This window comes from Pseudorca crassidens, chromosome 3 (genome assembly GCF_039906515.1).
Source record: "Pseudorca crassidens isolate mPseCra1 chromosome 3, mPseCra1.hap1, whole genome shotgun sequence".
NCBI lineage: Eukaryota > Metazoa > Chordata > Mammalia > Artiodactyla > Delphinidae > Pseudorca > Pseudorca crassidens.
Genome location: NC_090298.1, coordinates 126114944 through 126142154, shown reverse-complemented (window position 1 = coordinate 126142154; position 27211 = coordinate 126114944). Strand labels below are relative to the sequence as shown.

The following is a 27211-nucleotide window of genomic DNA, read 5'->3' as shown; positions in this document are numbered from 1 at the left end:
CAACTACTGAAGCCCGCGTGCCTAGAGCCCGTACTCCACAACAAGAGAAGCCACCACAATAAGAAGCCCGCGCACTGCAACGAAGAGTAGCCCCCGCTCACCGCAACTAGAGAAAGACTGCACGCAGCAACGAAGACCCAACACGGCCAAAAAAAAAACCAAAAATTAACAGTGTTCATCTCTGTGGTAGGTCTCAAACGTTTTTTCCTTCCACGTGAATAGTGAAAGGCACTATAAACTAGGAGACAAAACACAAAAGCTGCACTCTGTCTAGGCTCTGCTTCAACCTAATTGCTTATGTCACTTAAGGCAAGCTTCATCTGATTCCTCATTTTCCCATTATGGAATAAGAGAGCTCTGTGTTTGTCAACAGCAGCAAGATAGCCTTTTGGGTGGCCCAGCTCTTCATGGTGGAGGGGCAGGACCCCCTACACTTCACAGGAAATTCAGCATCTGTGCCCAATGCCATTAAATTTCAGTATTATCTCCCAGTCACTGACTATCAAAAACCCCTTACATTTCAGAAGTCCCTCTGGGCAACACGGTGCCTCTGGTTAAGAATCAATATAGACGACCTTAAGAAATCTCCAGTAAAGCATTCTCAGATTCTAACACACAATTACAAACCATGAGGACAAGAAAAATTCCAAGTAACTGTACTGAGCTTACTGACTGCTAAAGAAGGAAGAGTCAGCAGAAAAACAGGAGACAAGATAAACTAAACCCCTGAGATGAGAACTTTGAGCAGAACACTGCCCACTAAGTAGGCTATAGACAAAAATTCTTTGCAGGAAGACTGGATATTTAAGCAATCAGAGCAAAAAACTCCAGCTGGTGATCTCACATTTCCTTAACTCAGCCTACCCTTTTTAGATGTCACTTTCTTTCAAGATGGAAGGCAAATACTACCAGTTCCTCGACCAGAGACCTCAATTATTGCTATCAGAGAGCCCACAGTAATGAGGCCTTGAGCTATATACCATACCTTGAGCCTTATATACCATCTTTTGTTCCATCCAACTCACTGGGAACTGTGCCACGTTTCTTGGGCTAATTTTAGCCAGTATGAACTCCAGAACAATATAAGAAAAGGTGAGTCATTTCCTGACTGGCATGGACACATTTGGAGCTTTTAGAAACTATTTATAATTGCTCTTTCAAAAATCAGAACTCAGGAAATCTTAAGATTCTGCAGGTAAACAGCACAGCAATGCCTGAGAAGTATGGTTTAGTGGAAAAGGCGACAGCATAATTAGCAATGTGAATGTAACCAGTCACTTCTCCTGAATCTCTTTTTCCTTAGCTGGAAATTTGGGAGTTGAGCTAGCTGATAATCAACGTCACCTTTATCTCTAAAAATTTTAAGTGCATTGATGCTACATTGTTACATTTTTCTTCTCACACTCAGGTATTCTGTTCCTATGAGATTTAGAAATCACAGTATCTGCTCTTTACATGGTAATTCTTGCAAAAACCTTTGGGAAGAATATTCTGACTTAGCAAGTAAAGACAGGACAAGTAGCTAAGAAAAAAATTGTTTTCATGTCATGAGTTTGATCTCAAAAAGAGAATGGCTCAAAAGTTATTCAATCAAAGGGGGAAAAAAGACAAAATGAAAAAGGAAAGAAAACCAAAGTAAAAACAGAATCTGAAGCAGACTAGGCACAGGATCGGTTACACTCTTTCATGCAAAAGCACAGGAAATAAGGTCATTTGACAGACCTGCTGTGCATCAGTGAAGAAGGACCAAGGAGGAGTCCAACAACTATCCAATTCAATCTTCCTACTGCAGCTGGGGAAGTACATTTTGGGAGAATAATTAGGGTAGGAATAAACGAAATGGCTTCACAGTGCACACTAAAAACTCCACAAGGCCCTAGGTACTTCCTGCCCCTTGAAATGTTAATTGTCTCTACTGTTGCTGTTAATATTAATTATATTGCTGCCAACAATGGAAGCAGTGAAGCGCTACTGAGGATTGAATATTTAATACACTAGGAATGTGCCATCCACTTCGCATGGATCATTTCATCTGACCCCTCCAATAACCCTAATGAGGTAGGCACTATTGTTAACTTCCATTTACAAATGAAAGGAAGCCTAAATCAAGAACAGAGACATAAAATGACTTGCCCAGGGTTACAAAGCTAAATACTTGGGAAGTAGGGTTTGAACTGAGGAAGCTGACTCCAGAATTGTATTCTTAATTATTAACCTATTCTGCCTCCGAAATCGGTGCTATCCTGAACTCCAACACTCAGCCAGAGGGCAAAAGTCACCATCCAGTAATTTTCTGAGAGTTGTTCTGTGGAAACTGCCCAAAGGAACTTAAGTATGCTGCTATTTAAGTTTTCTCTACAGAACTGAGTTTGGACCATGAGTCAAACACATGACGAACACAATCCTAACCTAAGCTACTTTCACAAAAACAACACCTTCTTTCCTCTTCTATCTACCCAAATTCTACTGATGTTTCCAAACCATCTCCTCTATAAAACCACCTGACTATTCTAGTCCTTTTGTCCCTAAATAATTTATATCAAAAATGTGGCAAGTATGTATGATTCATGTAGTCAGCATACAACAGGTAACGAACATGTGCTGAACTGAACGTCACAGGGGCTCAGCTCTAACGCTCATTTATTTACTGAGCATCATTTATTTGGAGACAGAGGTATACATCTGGAACGTTAAGCTATGGGAGACCTGAATATCGGGTTAAAGACCTCCACTTTTAATAGGAACTATATGAAACTAAAAGGACTCTGAGCTAGGGAATGAGATGTGCGCTGTGCGTGTGAATAGGTAAGCAGTCAGTGTGGAGGGTGGATTGTTAAAAATGTAACCCTAACAAGAAATGAATGATTTAACGTGGTGTAGTCATTCATGGAAAACTATGAAGCAATTAAAAATAATGTTTTTGAAGAATATTTAATGGCATGATACGTTAAAGGAAAAAAAGGCAAGATACAGAACTTGTATATCCACAGAAAAAGACTGGAAGAAAATATACTGAAATCTTAACAATAGCTTTTCTTTGGATGGTATGAGATTACGGATAACATTTTATTCTTTCTTTTTAAAAAGAAAGAAACTGATTTATTTGTGTCGTCAGAAAATTAAATGAATATTAATTTAAGTCATCTGTTCTTAAAGGGAATAATAAGCCTACTTTGTGGGGTTTCCAAAGCAGTGATGGCCAATGAACTTTACCTTTGGGATCCACTTCCCTCCTAGGAAGTTACCACAGGTAGGGCACTTAGGTGGTTTGTGCCTCGTGACATATGTGAAGGAGCAGCCTGGGCTGGTGCATGTCCCATGGCCCCGTCGGGTGTACGTAGTAGTCTGTGTTTAAAAAACAAATAAAAAAGAGCAAGTCAGAATCAACACCACAGTCTAATCTCTGTCAGATCCTGATGACCATTATAACCACAACAATGCCAGGAGGATACCAGCTTGCAGAAGGTTAGCCAATTCATGGTATCTTAAAAGGTCAGAGTTGGAAAGGTCCTAAGATACAACTAACTAGTTCAGTTTTTAGAAATGGAGAAAGTGAATTCAAATGAAGAAAGACAGCTGCCCAAGGTTACAGAGTTAGGTACCAAAAGTATAAAGGTAAGAAGAGTTGCAATTAATTAAGCAAAGTACCACACAGTGCTAAACACTCTACCAATATCTCATTTAATGTTCTCAGCAATGCTATGAAGTATTATTACTACTGAGGTTCAGAGTAGTTAAATGCTCTGCCTCAAATCATGTAGTGACTCAAGGACAGAGCTAGACCTAGAAGACAGATCTTATTGATTCCTGGTCAAGATTGCTTCCATGCATCCTGCTGCACCCTCTGGCTCTCAATACTTCAAAGAATTTGCTTCTTCATTCTTGTTAGTTAAAAATCAGAGAACCTAGGACCTACGGTTCAAAGATATAAAAAAAAAACAGTCCAGTCGCTAAAATAATGAGAGGGAACTCCAGTTGAAACCAGGTCCTCTGACACTCCACAGAATTTGATCATCTGCGTACAAATATATTCAGTCACTGGCTTGCACCATCTCCGATGATTTCCCTTTGAACAGAATGTATTACATTTCAGCTACAAATAGAAATTAGCCACACTCCATTTCTTGATTAATGCTGGAAAGAAAACACTTCCCTGTCAGATTTGTTCTGTCGCTTATGGTTTACTCAGCTACTAATCCCAACCTCCCTAGCCTGGCCAGAAAGCAAAAACTTCCCTTGGGAAACACCAAGCTGCCTCTAGGCCACCTCTGGCCAGAACACCTAAGGAAAAGGTGATTATGACAGTGATAGCAGGTCAAAGATGAGTGTGAAGTTGTGTGGCACCAAGGAAAGAGACCAGGGTTTGGGTTCCAATTTTGTCACTGACATACTGAATGAGCTGGGGGTAAGTCATCTTAGCTCTTGGGCCCTTGGTTTCCTCTTCTGCAAAATCACCTGCCCTTTCTGCTTAATGGATATATCCTCAGGAGCAAAAAGTCCGTGAGACTATTATTAATGGGTAAAACATTATATCTTATCTTTTCTCAGACTGTGGCCCCACATGGAATATTCATTCTGAATACACCCTCAGAGCAAAGTTAGTGCTATAAATAAATTACCATGAATTTGGAAATACTCCTGAACAGCAACTTATAGAAATGACTTCAGGAAATAATGCTAGCATTCAAGGCTGATGCTGCCTTCTTAAGTATTTCTAGAAGAGCTTGGCTGACACTTATTAAACCATGAAAGAATACAAATTTCCAGAACAGGAAAGGCTCAGGAAAAATAATTAGTTTATTACAACTTTCTTATTGAAGAAAGTATTGTTTATCCACAGCAGGGGTTTTAGAGGATAAGACAGATTGTGACAAGTTAAAGTTATGTATTATTAATCCTAAAAGAAGCCAATACAATAACCAAGACAAAGTTAATAGCTCATAGGCCAACAAAGGAGATAGAATGGATTCATAAAGTATACTTAATTATTTCAAAAGAAAGTACAACAAAACAGATAGGACCAAAACAATAACAACAAATAGTAAGAGGACTGATTTAAACCAAACCACATTAATAATCACATTAAATACATACAGCCTAAATACTATAATTAAAAGGCAGAGATCATCAGATAGGTCTTGCTCTTAGAGCCAAACTATATGCTGCCTACCAAAAAAGGTACGGTAGAAATACAAAGGTACAAACAGGTCAAAGGATGGAAAAAGATATACCTTGCTAATAACAATAATCAAAAGAAAGGTTGATATCAGAACTAAGTAGATTTCATAGGCAAGAATACTGCCAGAGATAAAGGTCATTTCATAATGAAGAAGCATTCAGTTTATCCAGAAGACGTAACAATCCTAAATGTTTGTGTACTTAGTAACAGTCAAAATACATGACACAAAAACTAATAGAACTGCAAAAAGAAACAGATAAATCTACAATGACAGATGGATGCTTTCTCTCAATAATTGACAGAAACAGTAGACAGAAAATCAGGAAGGATACAAAATCAATAAGGAACACTATCAATCAACTCAACCTAATCTGAAATGTATAGAACACTCCACCCAACAGCAGGAATACATATTCTTTTCAAGTGCACATAGAACATTTATCAAGACAATCCATATTCTGAGCCATAAAATAAACTGCAATCAATTTAAAAGGATTCAGGCCTTATAAAATACAAAGTTCTAACCACAATGGAATCAAATCAGAAATTGATAAAGACAGACACCTGGAAAATCCCAAATATCTGGAAAATAATTAAGTAACTCATGGGTTAAAGAAGTAAGTTAGAAAATACTTTGAACTGAATGAAAATGAAAACTGCACCATATCAAAATTTGTGGGATGGGCTTCCCTAGTGGCACAGTGGTTAAGAATTTGCCTGCCAATGCAGGGGACACAGGTTCAAGCCCTGGTCCGGGAAGATCCCACATGCTGCCGAGCAACTAAGCCCATGAGCCACAACTGCTCAGCCTGCACTCTAGAGTCACAAGCCACAACTACTGAGCCTGTGTGCCACAACTACTGAAACCCACACACCTAGAGCCTGTGCTCCGCAACAAGGGAAGCCACTGCAATGAGAAGTCTGCGCACCACAGTGAAGAGTAGCCCCTGCTCCCTGCAACTAGAGAAAGCCCCACGCAGCAACAAAGACCCAATACAACCAAAAATAAATAAATAAAATAAATTTATTAAAAAAAAATTTGGGGGGATGCCACTAAAGCAGTGCTTAGAGGGAAATGAAGCACTAAGCAGCTATATTACAAGAGAAGCTCTCAGATCAATGACCTCAGCTTCTACCCTAAGAAACTAGAAAAGACCAAATTAAACCCAAAGTAAGCAGAAGAATGATAGAAATGAGTGAAACAGAAAGCAGAAAAACAACAGAGAAAATCAATGAAACCAAAACCTTGTTCTCTGAGAGCAATAAAATCAGTAACCTCTAGCCAAGCTTATCAGGAAAAAAGAAAGAAGACCCAAATTACCAGTATCAGTAATGGAGAAGTAAACTCACTACAAATTCTATAGATATTAAAAGGATAAAAATTCCACAAAACTTTAAACATAGAATTACCACATGATCCAGCAATTGTACTCTTGAGGTATATACCCAAAAGAACTGAAAGCAGGGACTCAGACATTTGTACACCAAAGCTGATAGTAGCACTGTTCACAACAGTCAAAAGGTAGAAACACACCAAATGTCCATCAATGTTTATGAATAGATAAAAAAAATATAGTATACACATGCAATGGAATATTATTCAGCCATAAAAAGGAATGAAATTCTGATACATGCTACAAGATAGATGAACCTGAAAACATTATGCTAAGTGAAAAAGTCAGACCAAAAAGGAAATATTTGCATGATTCCACTTATTTGAGGTACCTAGAACACACAAATACTAAGACAGAAAGTAAAATAGCAATTACCAGGGCTTGGGGTGGAAACAGGTAGGGTGGGGAATGGGGAGTAACTGTTTAATAGATACAGAGTTTCTGTTTGGGAAGACGAAAAAGTTCTGAAAATGGATAATGGTAATGATTGCACAACATTGTAAATATATTTAACAGCACTTGAATTGTACACTTAAAATTGATTAAAATGGTAAACTTCATGTTATGTATATTTTACCACAGCTTTTTAAAAGAAGAATAAGGGAATGTTTTGAACAATTTTATGTCAATAAATTTGACAATTCAGATGAAATGGACAAATTCCCTGAAAGACAAACTATCAAAGCTCACTCAAAAATAGATAATCTGAATAGTCCTATATATATTTTAAAAATCGGACTTGCCATTATAAACTTTCCCACAAAGAAATCTCCAGGCCCAGATAAGTTCACTGGTAATTCTAACCAAACATTTAAGGAAGAAATAATGCCAGTACTACACAAAACTCTTCCAAAAACAATTGGAAAAGCAGAAAATATTTCACAACTCATTCCATGAGGTAAGCACTACCTTGATACTAAAACAAGACAAACACTGTACAAGAAAATTAGAGACCAATAATATCCCTCGTGAATATAGATACAGAAATTCTGAACAAAATGTTATCAAATCAAATCCAATAATATATTAAAAGGATAATACATCATTGCCAAGTGGAGTTTATCCCAGGAACACAGAGTTGATTTAACATTTGAAAAATCATATTAATCACATTAACAAACTAAAAAAGAAAAAAAGAACACACGAAAAATTTTGACAAAATCCACCATCTCAAAAGACACACAAAAAATTTGAAAAATCCAACATCCACTCCTGATAGAAGCTCCCAGCAAAAGTAACTTCCTAAACATGATAAGGGTATCTCTGAAAAACCTACAGCCAATATTAAACCTAATGATGAAAGACTGAATACCTTCCCCCTAAGACGACGCATAAAACACAGATATCGGCTCTAACCACTTCTATTCAACACTGTACTGGTCCTCGACAAAACCATAAGACAAGAAAAAGAAATAAGGAATCCATATCAGAAAAGAAGAAATGAAACTATTAGACAACACTGCCATCTATGTTAAAAATGCAATAGAATCTACAAAAAGGCTAGCAGAATACATGAGTTTATTAGCAAAGTTGCAGCACACAAGTTTAATAAGAAAAAAACCAATTGTATTACTATATACTAGCAGTGAACTATTAGAAATTGAAAATAGTTTTAAAATACCATTTACAGGGACTTCCCTAGTGGTCCAGTGGTTAAGAATCCCCCTTACAATGCAGGGAACGTGGGTTCGATCCCTGGTCGGGGAACTAAGATCCCACATGCCGTGGGGCAACTAAGCCCGGGCACTCTAGAGCCCACTGGCCACAACTAGAGAGCCCACGTACTAGACACAAGCCCACGTGCTGCAATGAAAGATCCTGCATGCCGCAACTAAGACCCAATGCAGCCAAATAGATAAATATTTTTTTTAAAATAAAATACCATTTACAATATCATAAAGAAACATGAGATATTTAGGAATAAATCTCAGCCCACATGCTGCAGTGTGTGATGGAAAAAACATTTGAGAATCAAAAGACCCAGGGTCCTCGTTCTGCCTTGTTTTGCAGCCCAGTGGCCTTGAATCAGAGAGAGAAAAAGTCCTTTCTCTTCTCTGGACCTTCTTCCTAACCTGCACAACAACAGGATTGAATTACATCAGTGATCCCTCAATTTTTCTAAAACACGTATGCTTCAGAAATTTTATTTTATTTATATATTTTTTTTGCGGTACCCGGGCCTCTCACCACCGTGGCCTCTTCCGTTGCGGAGCACAGGCTCTGGACGCGCAGGCTCAGCGGCCATGGCTCACGGGCCCAGCCGCTCCGCGGCATGTGGGATCTTCCCAGACCAGGGCACGAACCCGTGTCCCCTGCAACGGCAGGCGGACTCTCAACCGCTGCGCCACCAGGGAAGCCCTGCTTCAGAAATTTTGATAAAAGCCATGGAACCTATCCCAGGAAAATACTCTCTCAAGGAGAAAAGTTTGTATGTAACTTGAGGAGTTCATGGAGGTCCAATGAACTGGACCTCCTTGAGGAGGTTCCTGTGGAGGTCCATTCACAGACCCTCCCCCACTCCCTCACCCCCAGTTAAGAATACCTGAACCAGAAAAACCTCTGAGATCTTTGCCAGTCCCAATGTCCTAAGTTTGTTAAGACTTTTAGAAAACTACCTGGAAGAGAATTCTTATGGAGCCTTAATCTCCTTGAACTCCCCACACACTGACCAGTTTGATGGAGGTGGGGTTCTCCACAACCGAGTAGGCAGGAAGAGGCAACATGATGAATTGTGCAGCTGGCGCAGAGGAGCTAATCTCACTGGAATCCTGTAGGTACATGGAGAGAAGAAAGTTTTATTGAGATGGAGTGAAGAACACCCAGGACCATCCACAACACTGAAGACCAATCAAGTCCAATAACCATACATAATCTGCTTATCCAACGGGCACATCAAAAAAATGAATGAATCTATAATTATCTCAAAATAAAAGTTTAATTAAGAACAAACAGAGACAGAGAAAACCAGTACCACAAGGAATGTGCTACCCTCATTTTACAGATGAGAAAACTGAGGTTCTGAAGAGACTCAGAACTCCTAGATCACATAAGCAGTTAGTGAAAGAACCCAATTCTTCTGACCCTGTCAAATGTTCTTAGCGACCTATTAATCTGCCTTAACTAGTGGCATGCTTCATCATCATAAACAGCACTGCGGCAACAAGTAATAAAACAGATTTACGCCTGGCACAGAATCCTCTGCAGGGCTATCTGCTCGCATCCATCTAGGCCATAGGGGCCGCTGCATGCTGGTCCTCTTAGCCTAAACAGAACAGCTACCTCTTTGAGGATGCCATCGCACCCGGAGTAATAGCATGGTGGCAGCTCCCCAACTCTCCACTTCCAGGGGACCAGGCTGTGGAATCACGGAAATCACTGTTCTTTCTCCTCAACTGGGCATGACAGAAAAGCCACTGGGGAGATACCTCCCTCTTCTTTCTCAGCTATTAGTCCCATCAACCTGGCTCTGAAGAGAACTTCCTTCTTCCTACTTACTCTGTGCCCAACAAGACTATTTAAAAAAATTCTCCTGAACAGTTCAAGGTGCCATTGTGTTTGCTGAAACAATCTTAAGGGAACATAAAATTCTAACTAATACTAATAGCCAAACAGATCCTGGCTCTGACTCATGGACAGCCCAAATATCATCCCCATCCCTCCTGTTAACGTACCTTATCTCACGTGAAGAAAATGTTGGCTATACTGGGCAAGAGGAGTTGGTGAGAGTGCCTAAGAAACTGAAGCCTGGGGACTTGGACCAAGCCTGGGGACAAAAAGGTTCAAGAGAACTGCAATCCAACTAGAAGTGCCACACCAGTATTCTTACTTACCACTATTTCAGAATCACCCTGCATGGTGCTAGCTGCCTTTTTAACAATCCCAGGTAAAGCAAAATCATCAGAACCAAAGTCACTTACCCTCATGACTGTTACCACGGACATGCTCTCCCCAACCTGGGGGTGGGGCACAGCCAGGCTTCCAGTGGGGAGGTCTGGTGAGCTGTTCACTAAGGTCTCTTCAATTACCAGGCTTGTCTGGTAAGGTTGGTGGCTCTCCCCTACCTCCAGGGAAGCCTCATTTAGGAGCACATCCGGGCCGAGGATCTCTGAGGTGGCGATCTCCTGTACAGCACCTGGCTGGGCAAGGGCTCCCACATCCTCAGCTAAGGCCTCCACAGCCAGACATTGTTCTGCCATGCCTGCATGGCTGGGCACTGTCTCCAGGGCAGTGTTGGACACAAGGGATGGTCCTCTAGGGGACATTTGGTTCTGGGCCACACACAGCTCTAGCTGAGAACAGCTCCGCTCCTCCTGCAGGCTGCTCTTGGGGATGATGATATAATCTGAGCGAGGGAGGATCTTGCGGAAACCTGGGATGTCCGGAACCACAGCGGTCAGTGCAGAGAGTTTAGAGTTCTGAGGATGAAAAAGCCAGGTCGGGGAGACAAGCAGAGATAAATGGAATAAGACCACATAGATATATACTTATAAGCCTTTTTTTTCTTCGTTTTTTTCTGCAAAGGAACCAGAAAGACTCCATTCTCTTGACCTAAGACTTAGACAGGGTCAGCCTCTGCCAATAGCAATGTCATCTTCAGCTGAATCACACTTTAGCCAATGTAACTTACTCAATCACATAGGAGACAGAGAACGTGGATTAGATTCCAGAAAGGGCACTGATCTTGGCATCTTAAACTGTGAGCTGAAATCCCAGGTCTGGCATAGTCTTAAACAAATCCTTTCCCGTTTTTTTGGCCTTGCTGCCCCATCTGTAAAATGAGGGAGCTGAATCTGGCTATCTATGAGTTCCTTTCCAGCTTTGATACTTTAGGATTCCAAAGTAGCTGAAGATTTAGATACCAGAATGTATAATGCTCAGTGAAACCTTTAGAAGCATCAAATACAAACCAACAGGCCATGTTGGATCTCAGGGCAGCAAGCAAGGATTCTGATATCACTGGCTTCTTCCAGACTTGCAAAGAAGAGAATGAACAGATCACAAAGCTATCAATCAATAAGAAGGCTTCACGAGAGAATGTGTATAGGGAAGTGGTTATCTGATAAGCACTGAATATATTGGGAGGTGATGGGGAGGGAGAAGAATATAAATATTAACAATGACCTAGGATCTTAAGGTTCAGAAAATAATTTCCTGACTTTTAAAGCAATACTACTAAGTTAGGTACTATTATTATTCCCACTTCACAAATGAGGGCACTGAAGCTCAAGGAGGATAAACTTTCCCAAAACACATAATTAGTAAGTAGTAAAGGTGGGACTCCAGGCCAGGTCTTCTAAGGAGCAAGGAGACCAGGTACTAGAAGCACAGCCCTGCATGGCTAACTGGCACCAAGAAAAAGGTGCTTTTATTTTTTTCAATTTAAACTGAAAGTTACCCAATGAGGAAGACAGAAAAGTTCAAAATGAACAGATAAGTGAGAACTGAAATTAAACAGACCAAAAAATAATTTCAGAAGCATCATTTAAAAGGAACTAAGTCAATTACAAAAGGATCCTTAAATAAATCAAAAGCAAGAAGTCAATGAGACTACTTAGGGTACAAAGGAAGCACTCAGAGATGAAAGTTAAAAGAAGCACTGAGATGAAACATGAAAGCAGACTGTCCAAATCCTTTATGGAGCCTTTACTGGAGAGATAATGAAGAAATGATATTCTCAAGTCACGCTTTGAAGCAGACAGGTCAAGAGAACAAGACTAAATGGTGGCAAATACATAGGTTGGTCTGGACTTAATCAACAAATCCAAGCACAAGAAACCAGGGCAGCATGAATGGCAGTCATCTTACAGACTGTAAGGAATGACACTGGAACCATGGGCCCAGCCACTTGGCAGGAGACCTGAAGGGCTGCCAGGGAGACAGCCTGCCCCAAGGTCTCTAACAGGCTCCCTAAGTATGCAGGCAAGAGGGTCCCACCTGTACACCAGGTAATCAGGGAGAGGTCAAACAGCATATAAAGCCTGTCTTGGTACATTCCAGATGCTCATTAAATGCCACCTTTTCTTATTATATGGTCACTGGACATTTAATCTACTAAAGAGTGTTATTTACTCACCAAGTCAGAACTCAGCTAGGTGTTTTACATTGTCCATTTTAAACATTGTGAATAGATACTATTATCCCCATTTTACAAATGAGGAAAGCAGGACTCAAAGGTTAAGTGATTCTTCCAAGGTTACAGCTAGTTAATATTAGAGCTAGTCTATTAATGATCTTGGGGGTATTGGTAGAGATGATGGTAGATATAAATTTACATATGGGTAAGGAAAAATCATTGTAGATGATCTACTTAATTTTTTTTTAAAAAGCCTTAATAAGGACCTATATTAGTGTCTGGTTTTAAAAACCATATCACTCCAAGATTAGGTAAAATTTTCTTATATCATGGGCAAAAAGTTTGTGACCTTATAATGGAGAAACCAAAAAAAATATGTGTACCTTTCCTTGACTCCGCCTCCCCCTCTCCACAGGGATTGTTTCCTAGACTCACCGTTTACAAACAAATCATCTAGAGGAGAAGTACAGAGTGGCATCTCCAAGACTGTACGTAACACAAAGCTCTTCCAAGAAGGTAAATGCCAAGCCAACAAGGACAAAATAATCTAAATGGCATAATCAGTGGCAGATGGGCTCCACTAAAGGAAATACAACTCATTCTGCTATAACATAGCTGTTGCATTCCTGAAGAACCTTTGCTCTTCATTATAAAAAAAGAAGTTAGAGACAATTGTTTCAATTGAAAAAAAAAAGGAGTTAAGGTTAAAAGGTTTCAGCTTGCAATAACAAGGTTATTTTTCCTGCAGGAATTTCAGTTAAAAAAAAAAACAGCAGGGCTTCCCTGGTGGTACAGTGGTTAAGAATCCGCATGCCAATTCGGATGGGTTAGAGTCCTGGTCTGGGAAGATCCCACATGCCGCAGAGCAACGAAGCCCGGGAGCCACAACTACTGAGCCTGCGCTCTAGAACCCGCGTGCCACAGCTACCGAAGCCCACTTGACTAGAGCCCGTGCTCTGCAACAAGAGAAGCCACTGCAATGAGAAGCCCGCGCACCGCAACGAAGAGTAGCCCCCACTCGCCACAACTAGAGAAAGCCTGCACGCAGCAACGAAGACCCCACACAGCCATAAATAAATTAATTAAATTAATAAATTAAAAAAAAACAGCAGTGTTAACAGTTGTCAGTCCATTTTATTCCTGTGAACTAGAAATAACAAAATGGCTGACAGACACAAACCTAAGTGCTTCCTTGCTTATTCTTTAATCCAAGCACTCAAAGGCTCAATGTCCTCCATCAATTTCACCTTTAGCCTTCCACTTTTCCTTCTAGCACAGTTCAATACCACCAGTAACCAGTGGTAACAAAAGAACGTTGCCTTAAATAAAGCAGCTGTGTCTACCTCTAAACTTGCAAGCCTAATTGCTGATTACGTTATAACTGACAGTGGTGAGCACAACACAAATTAATTATACTTACACTCAACAGATAACATGAAACATGGTGTAGGGAAAATGCCTGTAGAAGCTACTCTATAAAAGAAAAATAACACTAACTACCCACAAGGACAAGTGGCTCCAAGTTTTGCTAAAATTCAGAAAAGGAACCTAAGGCTCACTGGAGATCATGTACTGCTGCAAGCAAAGAGTAGAGAGTGCAGGGCATGACCGAAATGGAAACAGACAGGGAGTTCCCTGGCAGTCCAGTGTTTATGACTTGGCACACTGCCATGGCCTGGGTTCAATACCTGGCACCTGGTCAGGGAACTGAGATCCCCCAACCCACGCAGCGAAGCCAAAAAAAAAAAAAGAAGCAGACAATATCAGACTCAAGAAAGGTAAAAATGACTCAACTCAAAGTTTTCCTAAGAAGAGAGAAGGAAACCGGAGAACAGGGGGTTGGACTCCCCAAAGCCTCACCACTAAGGCAATGGAGGTATTAGCTGAAGAAGAGGAAAAAAAAAATTACTTACAGGATCCAAACCTTCTTTCTCTAGTTTGGCTTTCTCCAAGTAGTAACTCCTCTCGGCCACACTGAGAAGCCTCCAACTCTCACTAATCTTCTTATTGATCTCAGATTGAGGGAGGTGGGGGAGCTCCTGCTGCACTTTCAGGTAGATGTCATAATAGTACAGAAGGTAAGCAGACCTGAGGAAGCAAGGACTTCTTAAGGTTTTCCCTCACTCAACCAGTAAATACTACAATGTTTGAGTAGTGAAGAGCTAAATACAAAACCTAGCTTTTCATTTCAAAAGCATTTCTCTAAATAGAGACTGAAGCAAAGAAACATTTAAATAACACCCCCAAAGGGTGAACAGGGGGAGGTTTCTCCCTCCAGAAATGTGGAAGCAAAGGCTTGTCTGGTCTACTTTTCCATGACCACATTTTCTGCAGGGCTTAAATCCCAACATGGGCAAAGATAGATAAAGGTGTCCCGTCATTCCACTTTCAGGAAAAGGTTAATTAGAGAACTAATTACCACTCACACCCTACTCTTCTACACAGCCTTTGGTCATCTCACTGGTCAACAGCACCTCGCCAAGGCTGAGGGAGGGAAGCAAGCAGAACTATCAAAGTGACCCAGTGCTGGGAGCCTCAGCAAGAAGTCTGGAGTGTTCACAGTTAAGGGGGAGCTTAGAGCTGCAATTTGGATATTCTTAATAGATATCATTGGCGCTATTTGTAATTCCAAATTTTTATTGATGTCCTAATTAAATATTTAAATAACAATGGCATTAATAATAAATACAGTGGTTCTCTTGTAGCGAGCTTCCACCATTTGTATGTATATTTCCTGCTAAAGCCTAGAAACACGACCAAGATTTGGACAGGAATGGCAACTGCTGGCATCCATCGGCCACTTCCCACTCTCAATCACCGTCTCCCCCCAACCCCACTGCCCATCAGGAGACTTCAACAAATGACATGGCACTCTCAGTGAAACTGGACACAGGCTGAAGTCTTCTTCAACACAGCTCTCCAAGCAGCTTCTGTTTATAAATGCCAGCTATCAAAATGTGTTGGCTAACCTGGGTTTCTTGGCCTTTTCTCCATGTATTTTATACTTTTTCTTCTTCTTGGGTGGCCCAGGGGAGGTGTAACAGTAGGCTTCCTCAATTTCCTCCATCACGACAGTTACCTCAGTACCATCATATGATGCATCCATGGCTAGAGGAAAGTCAAACATAAACAAGGTTCAAGAACCTACCCTAAAGGGGAGAGCGGCCTCCTGATCCAATGATCCTTATCTCTGCCAGGGCCTTAAGACTCAGTCATTTGCCAAACTCATCAGATGGATCCTAAGAAGCACCTGGGGAACCTACTAAACATTCAGATTCCAGGGTTCCACCTCAGCCCTTCTGAATCAGAATCACTAAAGGGTGTGGCAATCCATGTGCTTAACACGTGCACCTGGTGAGTCCTCTGACTAGGCAAACCTGGAATCACTAGCTTAGAGAGCCCTTTCACTTTTACTCACTCATGGGATGCTCAGTAATCCTTCAACTCAAAGATTAGCCCCACATTATAAGAATTCCATATGGTAACAGGTAAATACTTGGCCAGGAGTCAGTTCTGGACACTCCCTCATGGCATCACCTTAAGCAAAATGCTTCACTGATTCACTCATTCATTCAAACGTGTTAAGTGCCAATATGTAGCAAGTTTCTTTACATTCTGCCAGTTTGTATGACTTTGGGCAGGTCCTTTAGCTGCTTTAGGTTCAGTTCTCTCACACATTAACAAGAGATGTCTCACCCACCTTACCACACTTATAGTGATAAGGCTCAAGGACATAACTCCATTTGAGAATAGTGCTATACAAAAAGGGTTCATTATTAAAGATGAATCATCTCTGCCTGAGATGCTTAACGACCTGCCCAAGGCCACCACACCCAGGAACTTGAAAGGCAGATTTTTTAGTTCAAAAATCCAACTGTGAGCCTTCTTCCATTATACTATACTGCTCCCATCTCCACCCACAACCCTCTAAACCAGCACTGTTCAAAACACTTTTTGTGATGACAGAAATGTTCTTCATCTGTGCTGCTCCAATACTGTAGCTACTTATGGCTACTGAGCACCTGAAATATGGCTTGTGTGATTGAAGAACTCAATTGATTTCATTTTATTTAATTGTAATTGGTTTAAATAACCACACATGGTTAGCAACTACGGTACTGAACAGCTCAGGTCTAAACAGTAATCTGACAGACTGATATTAACTCTCTAGCACTGGCCTAAGAAACAGAAAACCTACTAATAGCTTTTCCTAGGGAAAGGAAGGCATTAAAAAAATTCAATGACTAGTTCAAGAAGAGTTAGTTTATTTGTGGCCACATTCTAAGTTGGAGTTTTACCCACAGACTCAATCCTTGGGTTCAAGAAGAGTTCGTTTATTTGTGGCCACACGCTAAGCTGGAGTTTTACCCACAGACTCAATCCTTGGATGGAGAAAGGCTCCCAAAAACCACTTGAATTTTATGAGAGAGAAATAATATAGTTGCTCTGGGAAATCTGTCAGAAGATAATTTAGGATTCTGGGAAGAAGGAGCTGTGTAAGTAAATACAGAACTGATAAGTGTATTACAAGGCCTACTCACATCTCATTTAGAACTCACTCCACAAATGATGAGGTATCTGATAAAGTATAATGAGAAAAAAAGCACTGTGTGTTGAGTCAAGAGACCAGGATCCAAGTCTAAATTCTAACCATGCGATCTCAGATAAGTCTATTCCCCTCCCTAAATTTCAATTGTTCCTCAAGTGAGACTGAAGAGGCTGAAATCAGTGGCTCCTAACTTTTTGAGAGGCAAGAATCCCTTTGAGAATGTTGTAAAGCAGGAAAAACCCTCTCCCAGAAAATGCAGACAGGTGTTTCACCTATAATTTCAAAGATATACCTGAGGCTAAGAACACGTTATTCCTAAGGTTCTTTCTAGTTCTGTACCATGTCTAAATGATTTCCCTTCCCATTGGAAAACAAAACAAAAACAACAACAAAAGAACCCCACTGCATTCTGTTATAGTGCAACTCTGGAGAACATAACCCACAACTTGGCTCGGTAAGAGATAGGCCAGTGCCTTCATTGGGTAAGGGATGCTAGGGTTCAAATCAAGGCTATGTGGGGATGTGCTTTTTTTGCCTTTCATAATTGACTTCTCAGCCCTTGAGTCTTGCAGAGAAAAGCAATACTGCAGGAGAGCTTCTGTAAAGAATGACATACAGGGTTTTAGCACCCAGAACAAAACAAAGTCATTACAATCATATTGGGGTAGGGGCAAGAAGAGACTGAGTTTTGGCTTGTTTGAGTAGCCCGGTTTAAGCCTGGGTCCAAGAGTATGTTCAGATCCTAGGCCTCAGTACAGCAATGCAAAAAAAAAAAAGGCACAATAATATAAAGGTTAAAACCAAGGGCTCTGGAGGGCAGAAAATCAGGGTACTAAATTTAAGTTACGCATTTTAACAGGACGCGCACAGAGCTCTATGACCTTGAGCAATCTACTTACTCTCTCTAAGCCTCAGTTTTCTCATCTGTAAAAGAGAAGTAAGGCAGTACTTGAAATCTGTGACACGCTTTCACCGTCCTATCAGATCCTCCTCGGAACCTCATTAAATGGCTTCTGACAGCTCAGCAGTCGGCCATGGTCGGCCTACGGGCCTTAGATGTCCCAAAGGTACCGAATGCGGGAGGTAGAAACTAAGGCTCACTACTCCTACTTCGTAGAAGAGGCAACAAGGCTCAGAGAGCCGCAGCTCCCAGCTCGTGGGCGCCCAGCCGGTGCGGTGCGGCGCGGCGCTCGAAGGTGGGACTTACCCGGAGAAGCGTGCAAGCCGCGCGGCTCACATTCCCGGAGGCGCCCGGCCAGGGGGCTCGACGGGGGGGCTGGCCAGCGCACTCGCGCTCCCCGCTGTCGGAGAGAGGCGGCTCCAGTCGTGGCAGTGGCAACAAGGAAGTGGAGACGAGGACTCGCGCGCGCATCCCGGGGGCTAGAGGAGCCCCGGCCCCGCGGCCCCGCCCGGCGACACACGGCACGGAGTCGCGACAGCCCCTCTCTCTCCCCTTCCTCGGAGTCGTGATATGGGGTTGTAGAGGGCGGGTGTGGGAGCGCAGGTTCTCTCTGCAGGCTCTTCACCGACGCCTGCCGAGAGCCCCGGGGGTCAAGCCCCGGGGAGCCCGAGGAAGACAGCAGGCACACGGGCGTCGCCGCGGCACCGGTTCAGCAGCAGCAGCAGCAGCAGCACACCTCGGATCGCTAGGAAAACCCGTCCCGGCTGCCCTCGCGGCGCGCCGGAAGCGGCCGGCTGCGCGTGACTGCTTGCGACCCCTTGCGCAGGCGCAACAGTCCAGCCCGGGCTGAGGGGCGGGCCCCTAGAAACTGCTTAGAGACTTAGAAGGGGGCCGATAAGGCGGACGGACTACTTCCGGCTAGAGGTTCCGGGAGGAGGAGGAAGCTGCGGCCGCCCACGGTGGGCGCCCTCAGCCCCCGGGCGTTGCCGTAGGGCGTTCAGGTAAATAGGGCGGGGCTGTGGCGAACGTGAGGGGTCGAGGCTCCGCCTCGCTTGTCAAAGCCACGTCTGGCCAGCAGAGCCCGAGCACCACCCTCCCAGCACGGAGTTCAAGGCCTGCCCCCAGTCCTCTTCACTCTGTCCCGGCTTGTTCAGGACAGGGTTCTTCTTAGTGCCGCATGAAGACGTCCTCCTCACCCCAGTAATCTGCCCTCAATCCGTCTCTCCCACCGTCCCACACTCAGTAATGGTAGTGAGTGATTCAAACGGAGCTGAATGACCATGTGGAGAGGCTCTGGAATCAGATAAGGATTGTCTTGTCCCTTCCCGCCAATGTCACAGATGGTGCCACATTCGTACAAGTCCCCTCACCCTCACTACCTTGCAAGTGCATTTCCAATCTGCCTACTTTTCTCCATCTACCACCGTCACCAGTCTTCTCCTAGTCACCGTCATCTCCTGCCTGGACTGGGGCAATTTCTTCCCATCACCTCTCTTTTCCCTCTACAATCTATTCTCCACAACACGCAAATTGATCTTTTTGCACTGTAAGCCTGATTAGGTCACTCTCTGCTTAAGACCCTCCAGTGTCCTCTTGTTTACTTAGAATAAAATTCAAACTTATCTCGACCTACAAGACTTTGGTTTGGCTCTTGATTCATTCTTTCCACATCTCTTCTCAGTACTGGTTGTTCCCAGAACAAGCTATATAGCACTCTGTGGTGTTCAGAATGCTAGCTTTGTGCTGAGCCTCCTCGGGATTGAATCCCAGTCCCACCACATGTAAGCGATATTAAGCATGGAAAGTAACAAATTATGATTACAAAGGACCAATAATTGGTTCTCATTTCAGTAAATGGCATCACCATCCACTCAATTGCTCAGTGCTCAAGCCAGAAATCTGGGAATTATCCTTGACTCCTCTCGCACCTCACATCCAGTCCATCAGCAAGATCCGCAAAAACATAGTCCCAAACTGACTACTTCTTACCATCTTCACTATTACTCTATCCAAGCCACCATTATCTCACATCTGGACTCCGGCAACAGCCTCCTAACTAGTCTCTTTCTTTTTCTCTGACACCCTTCCATTCCATTCTTCACACAGCAGTCATCTTTCTCCTTGCTTAAAATCCTCCAGGAGCTTCTTGTTGCACTCAAATTAACATATCCCAACTATACATGGCCTACTAGGCTAGCCTGCATTTACCTTCAGATTTAGGGCCACCTCTTAGGAAAATGGACTTTACCTATTAGGTTCTCCACCTTGCAACCAAAAGACTCTTTCTAAAAAGTGCAAATCTGATCATGTCATTCCAAAAACAAAAAACAAAACTCCAAAGGCATCTTATTGTCCCAAGATCCTTGTTCTCTTCTCCAAAGACTTTTTTTTTCCTGATCACGTCTTTTTATTTTCTATAGTACTTCATTGCCTTTACACATGTTTCCTTCTATCTCAGGAATTCCTATTTGTTTATACTTTAAGTCCCAACATCAATATTTTTTCCTCTTTGAAGTACACTGCCTATCTGTGTCCCACCCAGTTGATCATCCCACTTCTGTCTTCTCGTCCACAGTACTCTGTAACCTCTGTTATAGCACTCCATACTCTAGTTTTGTCTTCCCTGGTAAGCCCCTCAATGGTAGGCACTATGCTGCATTCATCTCTGTATGGCTGGCATCAAGCACAGTGCTTAGCACACAGAGGATGCCATGAATGGATAGACAGATGTGTGGGGGTAGTGACAAAAGTCAGTCCTTAAAAAGGTACAGTCACAGCCTGAAGCACAGCAGCTTCTCTTGTTCTTTGAGGACTCTCATGATAAAAGGTTTAAGCAGGCAGTTACCAAAACTGCTACTGTTGGGTCACGTTTATTTCCTTCATAGCACATATCACACTCTGTAATTAACTAATTTATCTGTTCACTTATTATGTCCCTACACCACATTGTATTATTTCATAAGGGCAGGGACCTTGACTATGTTGTTCTTCACTGTGTCCTTACCACTTGGCACCTGTAAATAGTTATTAAATGAATGTGTGGCTATGAGAAACATCTTCTGGCAATGAAAAATCCTTCCAAGCCAAGCAGCGATAGAGCTATGAAGATCTCACTGTGGTGGAATTTCAAGCAGGACTATGGAGTTGCAGAAATAGCACTGATCTGAGTCAAGAAATCTGAGCTGTATGAACCTGGGTAGGCCCCTTCCCTAGGCCTCAGTTTCTGTATCTTTAAAATGAGCCAGATAATAATTCCTTGAATTTATACAATGCATTGCTATTTGCAAAGCTCTTTTACCATCTGTTACTTCAATATAGTCTCACAATAGACAGACCAGACACTGTTATTATTTTTACAAAGGCTCAGAAAGTTTAAGTAAACTAGACTATATCTCTTTTATTTCAAACATTCTATGAGTCTGTATAAATAACCTCTACAAAAAATCAGTAGCACGATCCTATCTTCTCTTGGCTTTGGCCTTATATTATCATTTTTCTAATACAATTTTTAAAAATCTGAACCCATCTTTTAGGGGGAATCCATTATCTTTGGTTCCTGATAGGCACTCCATTTTGTCTTCTCAGCTTTCCTTACTTGTGGCAAAACAAGCCTAGAGGAGGAACAGACACAGCCCTGGTAGTTGTGGTCCGGCCCTCATTCTACAGATATAGCAAACAAGGGGAACAAGAAACGTCGGCAGTTCTCCCCAGAGGAGAAAATGAAAGTTGTGGAAGCTGTGGACTCAGGCAAGAGGAAAGGCGATGTGGCAAAAGAATTCAGAATCACTCCTTCTACTTTGTCTACATTCTTAAAGGATCGTGCCACATTTGAAGAAAAGGTGCGGGAGGCATCTGTGGGACCTCAGAGGAAAAGGATGAGGAATGCTCTTTATGACGACATTGATAAGCTGTTTTTGCTTGGTTTCAAGAAATCCATGCCAAAAACATTCTCGTGACTGGTTCTGTCATTCGGAAAAAAGCACTAAACTTGGCCAACATGCTTGGCTATGACAATTTTCAAGCAAGTGTGGGCTGGCTGAACAGATTTCATGATCGCCATGGAATTGCTTTGAAAGCAGTCTGTAGAGAGCATAGTGACAGATTAATGAATGGTCTAGGAATAGATAAGGTTAATGAGTGGCATGCAGGGGAAATTATAAAACTAATTGCTGACTACAGCCCAGATGATATCTTTAGTGCTGATGAGACAGGAATGTTTTTCCAGTTGCTTCCCCAGCACACACTTGCTGCTAAAGGGGACCATTGTAGAGGGGGCAAGAAAGCAAGGCAGTGGTTGACAGCACTCTTTTGTTGCAATGCTTCAGGGACTGAAAAAATGAGACCATTGATTGTTGATAGGTCAGCCAACCCACGTTGCCTCAAGAATGTCCATTCCCTCCCTTGTGACTACCGAGCCAACCAGCAGGCGTGGATGACACAGGATCTGTTTAATGAGTGGCTGATCACCTCGGTGCTTTGTGACCGCCTGGAGGGGTGGGATAGGGAGGGTGGGAGGGAGGGAGACGCAAGAGGGAAGAGATATGGGAACATATGTATATGTATAACTGATTCACTTTGTTATAAAGCAGAAACTAACACACCATTGTAAAGCAATTATACCCCAATAAACATGTTAAAAAAAAATGAGTGGCTGATGCAAGTGGACGCCAGAATGAAGCAGGCAGAACGCCGGATCCTCCTGCTGATTGACAACTGCTCCGCTCACAACGTGCTTCCACGCTTGGAAAGGATTCAGGTGGGGTATCTGCCCTCAAAGTGTACTGCCGTCTTGCAGCCACTGAATCTTGGCATAATTCATACCACAAAAGTGCTGTATAGGAGCCACCTGCTAAAACAGATCCTCCTCAAGCTCAACAGCAGCGAAGATCAAGAAAAAGTGGACATCAAGCAGGCCATTGACATGATTGCTGTGGCATGGTGGTCAGTCAAGCAGTCCACAGTGGTGAAATGCTGGCAGAAGACAGGCATCATCCCTGTGGAATTGACAGATTCTGAAGTAGATGCAGCAGCCAGTGAACCAGATATTGCCATTGAAAAGTTGCGGCACTCAGTGACGATTGCCACCTGTGTCCCAAATGAAGTAAATTTCTGGGACTTTGTCACTGCAGATGATGGTCTCATCATGTCTCAGGAGCTGCTGGACACAGGTCATCCAGGACATGGTGGCCGGTGAAAGTACTGATGAAGCTGGAAGTGAAGATGAGGGGGAGGCACCTCTACCACAGCAGCCAAAAGTCACCACCACAGGGCTTCCCTGGTGGCGCAGTGGTTGAGAGTCCGCCTGCCGATGCAGGGGACGCGGGTTCGTGCCCCGGTCCAGGAAGATCCCACATGCCGCAGAGCGGCTGGGCCCGTGAGCCATGGCCGCTGAGCCTGTGCGTCCGGAGCCTGTGCTCCGCAACGGGATAGTGAGAGGCCCGCATACGGCAAAAAAACAAAAACAAAAAGTCACCACCACAGAGGCCAGCTCAAGTGCACAGAAACTTAGACGGTTCCTTCCCACTGTGTAGGTGTTCCTGATGCCATTTTTGGACAGCTAAATGGCATAGATGAATATTTAATGAGAAGAGTGACACAAACTCTTGTTGATTCCAAAATTACACAGTTCCTCTAAACAAAATAATGTAGAAATTAACTGCCTCTTTTAATTTAGAAGATGTAGTTTACAAGAATAAATATTTATTTAGCTAGGATATTGAACTTAAATTTTAAGCAATATTATTGTGACAACATTCCAGTTTTCTGAAATAATCAGGAAACTTTCTTGAATGGAATTTGGGGCCAAAGACTTTTCATTTCTAACAAGTTCCTAGGTGATGCCAATGCTGATGTGGTCCAAGGTCCATGCTTAAGAACCACTGGTCCATCTGGATTCTAGCACTTCTCTCTTTAGCTGGCCATCTGAATACTCCCAATCACTGACTGTCAAAAAAAAAGGAAAAAAAAGTATCAGCTGTTCTTACTCCAGAACTGTTAACTCCTTCCTGCTGATTTGGTAACTCCAGAACCTTCTTAGCTATTCTCTTGAATGCCCCACCAAGTACTCAGTAGGGGTGCCTCTGTCTGTGCCAAAAGACTTAACAAGAGCCATCTAGCCTATCAAAGCATCTTTTAATACTTCAGGATTATTATTAGTACGATGCTGGGGTACAGGGAAATAAAGTGCCTGAAAGAGGAGACATATACAATCTGGAAGATGTGGTAAATATCAGAGAATGCTGTTAATCACAATCATGGGAGAGAACATACATCCCAGTGTACCTCTCAAATCCAGACAAGGTGAGAGGAACATTTGTGAGAGAGATGACATGTGTGAGAGTGTTTGGATTATTTGGATAATCCACAGTGGTCCTCTCCACACCTGTGGATAATCCAGCCTCATGTCGTTAATGTTAGCGCACACTATGTTTCCCTTCACTAAAATCACTTCATAAATCACCCTTATTCCTTTGTGTTTGTTCTTCAAAGAAGTCTGCTACAGCAGAGTTGATTTAAGTTATTTAAAGCTGTATAAATTTATCATCAAATTTATCTTAAAGTTTTTCTCCTATAAAAAAGGCATGCTTGGACTTCCCTAGTGGCTCAGTGGTTAAGAATCCGCCTGCCAATGCAGAGGACACAGGTTCGAGCCCTGGTCCAGGAAGATCCCACATGCCATGGAGCAACTAAGCCCGTGAGCCACAACTACTGAGCCCATGTGCCACAACTACTGAAGCCCGTGCGCCTAGAGCCTGTGCTCCGCAACGAGAGAAGCCACTGTAATGAGAAGCCCACGCACCACAACAAAGAGTAGCCCCGGCTCACCATAACTAGAGAATGCCCCCATGGGCAGCAACAAAGACCCAACGCAGCCAAAAATAAAAATAAATAAAATTAATTAATTATTTTTTTTAAAAAAGGCATTCTTAATATCCTTTAAAACCCTAGTATCTATTTTCTAATGAGTCAGATAAGTGTCAGTTTCATTTTTAGAAGGTACACACAAGACCTGTTAGCGTTGTAGTGTAGTTCCCTGCCCCAGGTTAATTTTGTGGCTATTTCAGAAACCCACAGCAATTCAGTTATTCTTCTTTCTGTAGTTACTTAATTGAAACATGTATAAAGCAAATTAATCACAGAAAGTACTGCTTCCACGCTGAACAAAACAAAAAACACCAAAAAACAGCAGACGTTTGAAGAGATGTGTATTTAAAGCTTATTTGGGGTATTTTTCCTTTTAACGAACTAGTATAACTTGAATTAAAAGTACTATACGTATTTTAAATTATTAACACATAGGAAAGGAAAACAGTGTCTTCTGGCTAAGTCACGTGGTTCTGATAATGTAACTGCTCTCATCATCTGTGTCAGGATTACTGACAAAATTTCTAATTTCTTCCCTCATCTTTCTCCTGAAGTCCATTTTGCGCATAATGTTAGATCTCTTTCCCCTGCCCAAGTGTCTGTGGTGGCTCTCAAATGCCTACAGAAATAAAAGACTATTCATCTGAGTTTTAGCCCTCTCTGGAGTTGACTGCTTGATTGCTCAGTACAATTTAGTGTGTGTGTGGCCCCACCATGGGCCATTGTCTTCACTCCATACCCATGTCTGCTAGTGTGCCTTTGCCTGAATGCCTCACCCTGTTCTCTACCAAGCTGGACCTTACACATTCTTCAAGAACTAACTGGAGTCCTCTTTCTTCCAGCCTTTCTTGAAGACTCCAGCACCTGCTCTACCCTTCTCTCCCTCAACTCCTCAGCACTTCTGTCTCTAAACTATTCAGTTAAGCACTTAAGTGTTTTGCCAATGTTCTGTGGCTCTTTAGACTGTAAGCTCCACGACAGCAGGGACCACTCAGCCTTTGTAACCTTAAAGGTGCCTAGCACTGTGCTGGGAACATCATAGGCACGTCAGTAAACATTTGTGTATAAATTGACACACAAGTCATGTCAAAGCCACCTTATTTTTAAAGTTGCATGAAGCATTAATTCTACTAGAAAATGACTTGGAGATAAGGTAGGGCTGTCCTCTATTTAAAAGGATTTGCAGAATTTTTCCATGAATATCATTGCTCAAATATTATTCCAGTCCAGGGTATAATCTATTCTTTGATAGTGACGAATTCTCATCTATGGAGTTAAACCTGTTTCCTTCCACAGAAAGTCACTGCAGGATTCTCCATTTCTACAAGACTTTAGTGTGAAAGGCTTTGTCTAAGTGCTTTGCATATAGTAATATTCAGTAAGTATGTACTCAAACTTGGTTTTTTTTTTTAAAAAAAGAAATCTCACATTCTTGACTCATTTAACATATCATACGAATTATATCCAAGTAGATGGAAATCACATCCAAAAGAGAGCAAAGTCTGCAAAGTCTGGTTTATATCAGGTGAAAGTTTGCTTCTCTTGGACATAAGGGGTTTTTTGACACTTTGTTTTTTAAACTAAAAAAGGTTGATATTATCCTTTCTTGGTCTGCTGTCTTTATCAGGCCCTCTGTGGCTTCTCCCTGACTCTCTGTTCCCTCCAATCCCACTTGAGGATATAGTTTTGTCCCATTTGACCAATCTACTCTGTAAGCCAACCTTCTGGGACTAAGGACCTACCTCACTTGTGCTGTCATGAGGATAAAAAGGTATACCTGGCACAGACTAAGTGTTCTACAAATGCTGTCTGTTGTCATTACTATCCATCCTATTTGGAACCTTACCATCTAGAGGCAGGGACCTGCCTTACCACTAAAATATCTTGGGGTTCATTGTTCCAGAACCACACAGCCTGTTCCTAAGGGCTCTTTCATTAAAAAGGAAGGAAGCTAAGCCTTATTGATTGCCTATTTATGTCAAGCACTATTTCACTTATCATTTAATCTTTCCAGCAAATCATAATACCAAAGGATAGACAGGTCTCCAAATTTGCAGACCTATTAACTGTTCTGCTACTGGGGCCATAGTTGTCTTTGAAGTGGGATGTGGTAGAGCATATTCCTGCCACCAGAGGGCAGAGGTGAGCTACATAAGGGAGACAATTCAGCCAACTGAAGAAACTAGGAGCAGCCACTTGTAATTTCTCTTAGTAGAGACTGAGAAAGTAGTCGAGAAAAGAGAGGAGAGAC

At 42.3% G+C, this 27211-nt stretch overlaps 3 protein-coding genes across 7 annotated transcripts in view; 2 read left to right on the top strand and 1 right to left on the bottom strand.

The window, feature by feature from the left end:
- HMGXB3 (HMG-box containing 3) overlaps positions 1-18819 on the bottom strand; it is a 59519-nt gene extending 40700 nt beyond the window's left edge. For 4 of the 5 annotated variants that reach the window (XM_067732242.1, XM_067732244.1, XM_067732243.1 and 1 more), the window contains exons 1-6: positions 18403-18537; positions 15616-15754; positions 14560-14734; positions 10491-10988; positions 9243-9341; positions 3214-3345 (exon numbers count right to left, since the gene is read on the bottom strand). In XM_067732242.1, coding sequence (XP_067588343.1) covers positions 3214-3345; positions 9243-9341; positions 10491-10988; positions 14560-14734; positions 15616-15752 — 1041 coding nt within the window. In that variant the 5' untranslated portion in view covers positions 15753-15754; positions 18403-18537. Of the gene's footprint in view, positions 1-3213; positions 3346-9242; positions 9342-10490; positions 10989-14559; positions 14735-15615; positions 15755-18402 lie in introns of all 5 variants that reach the window. The other variant, XM_067732241.1, reaches the window with a different exon arrangement.
- Positions 18230-22705, top strand: LOC137221021 (tigger transposable element-derived protein 6-like). The gene is given in 6 exon segments (XM_067730234.1): positions 18230-18262; positions 18313-18498; positions 19019-19097; positions 21763-22002; positions 22005-22604; positions 22686-22705. Coding segments are annotated over 6 exon segments (1158 nt in total).
- A 45-nt stretch (positions 22706-22750) lies between these two features.
- On the top strand, positions 22751-23517 carry LOC137221020 (tigger transposable element-derived protein 6-like). The gene is given in 2 exon segments (XM_067730233.1): positions 22751-23262; positions 23264-23517. Coding segments are annotated over 2 exon segments (639 nt in total). The 3' UTR covers positions 23391-23517.
- The last annotated feature ends 3694 nt before the right edge of the window (positions 23518-27211 follow it).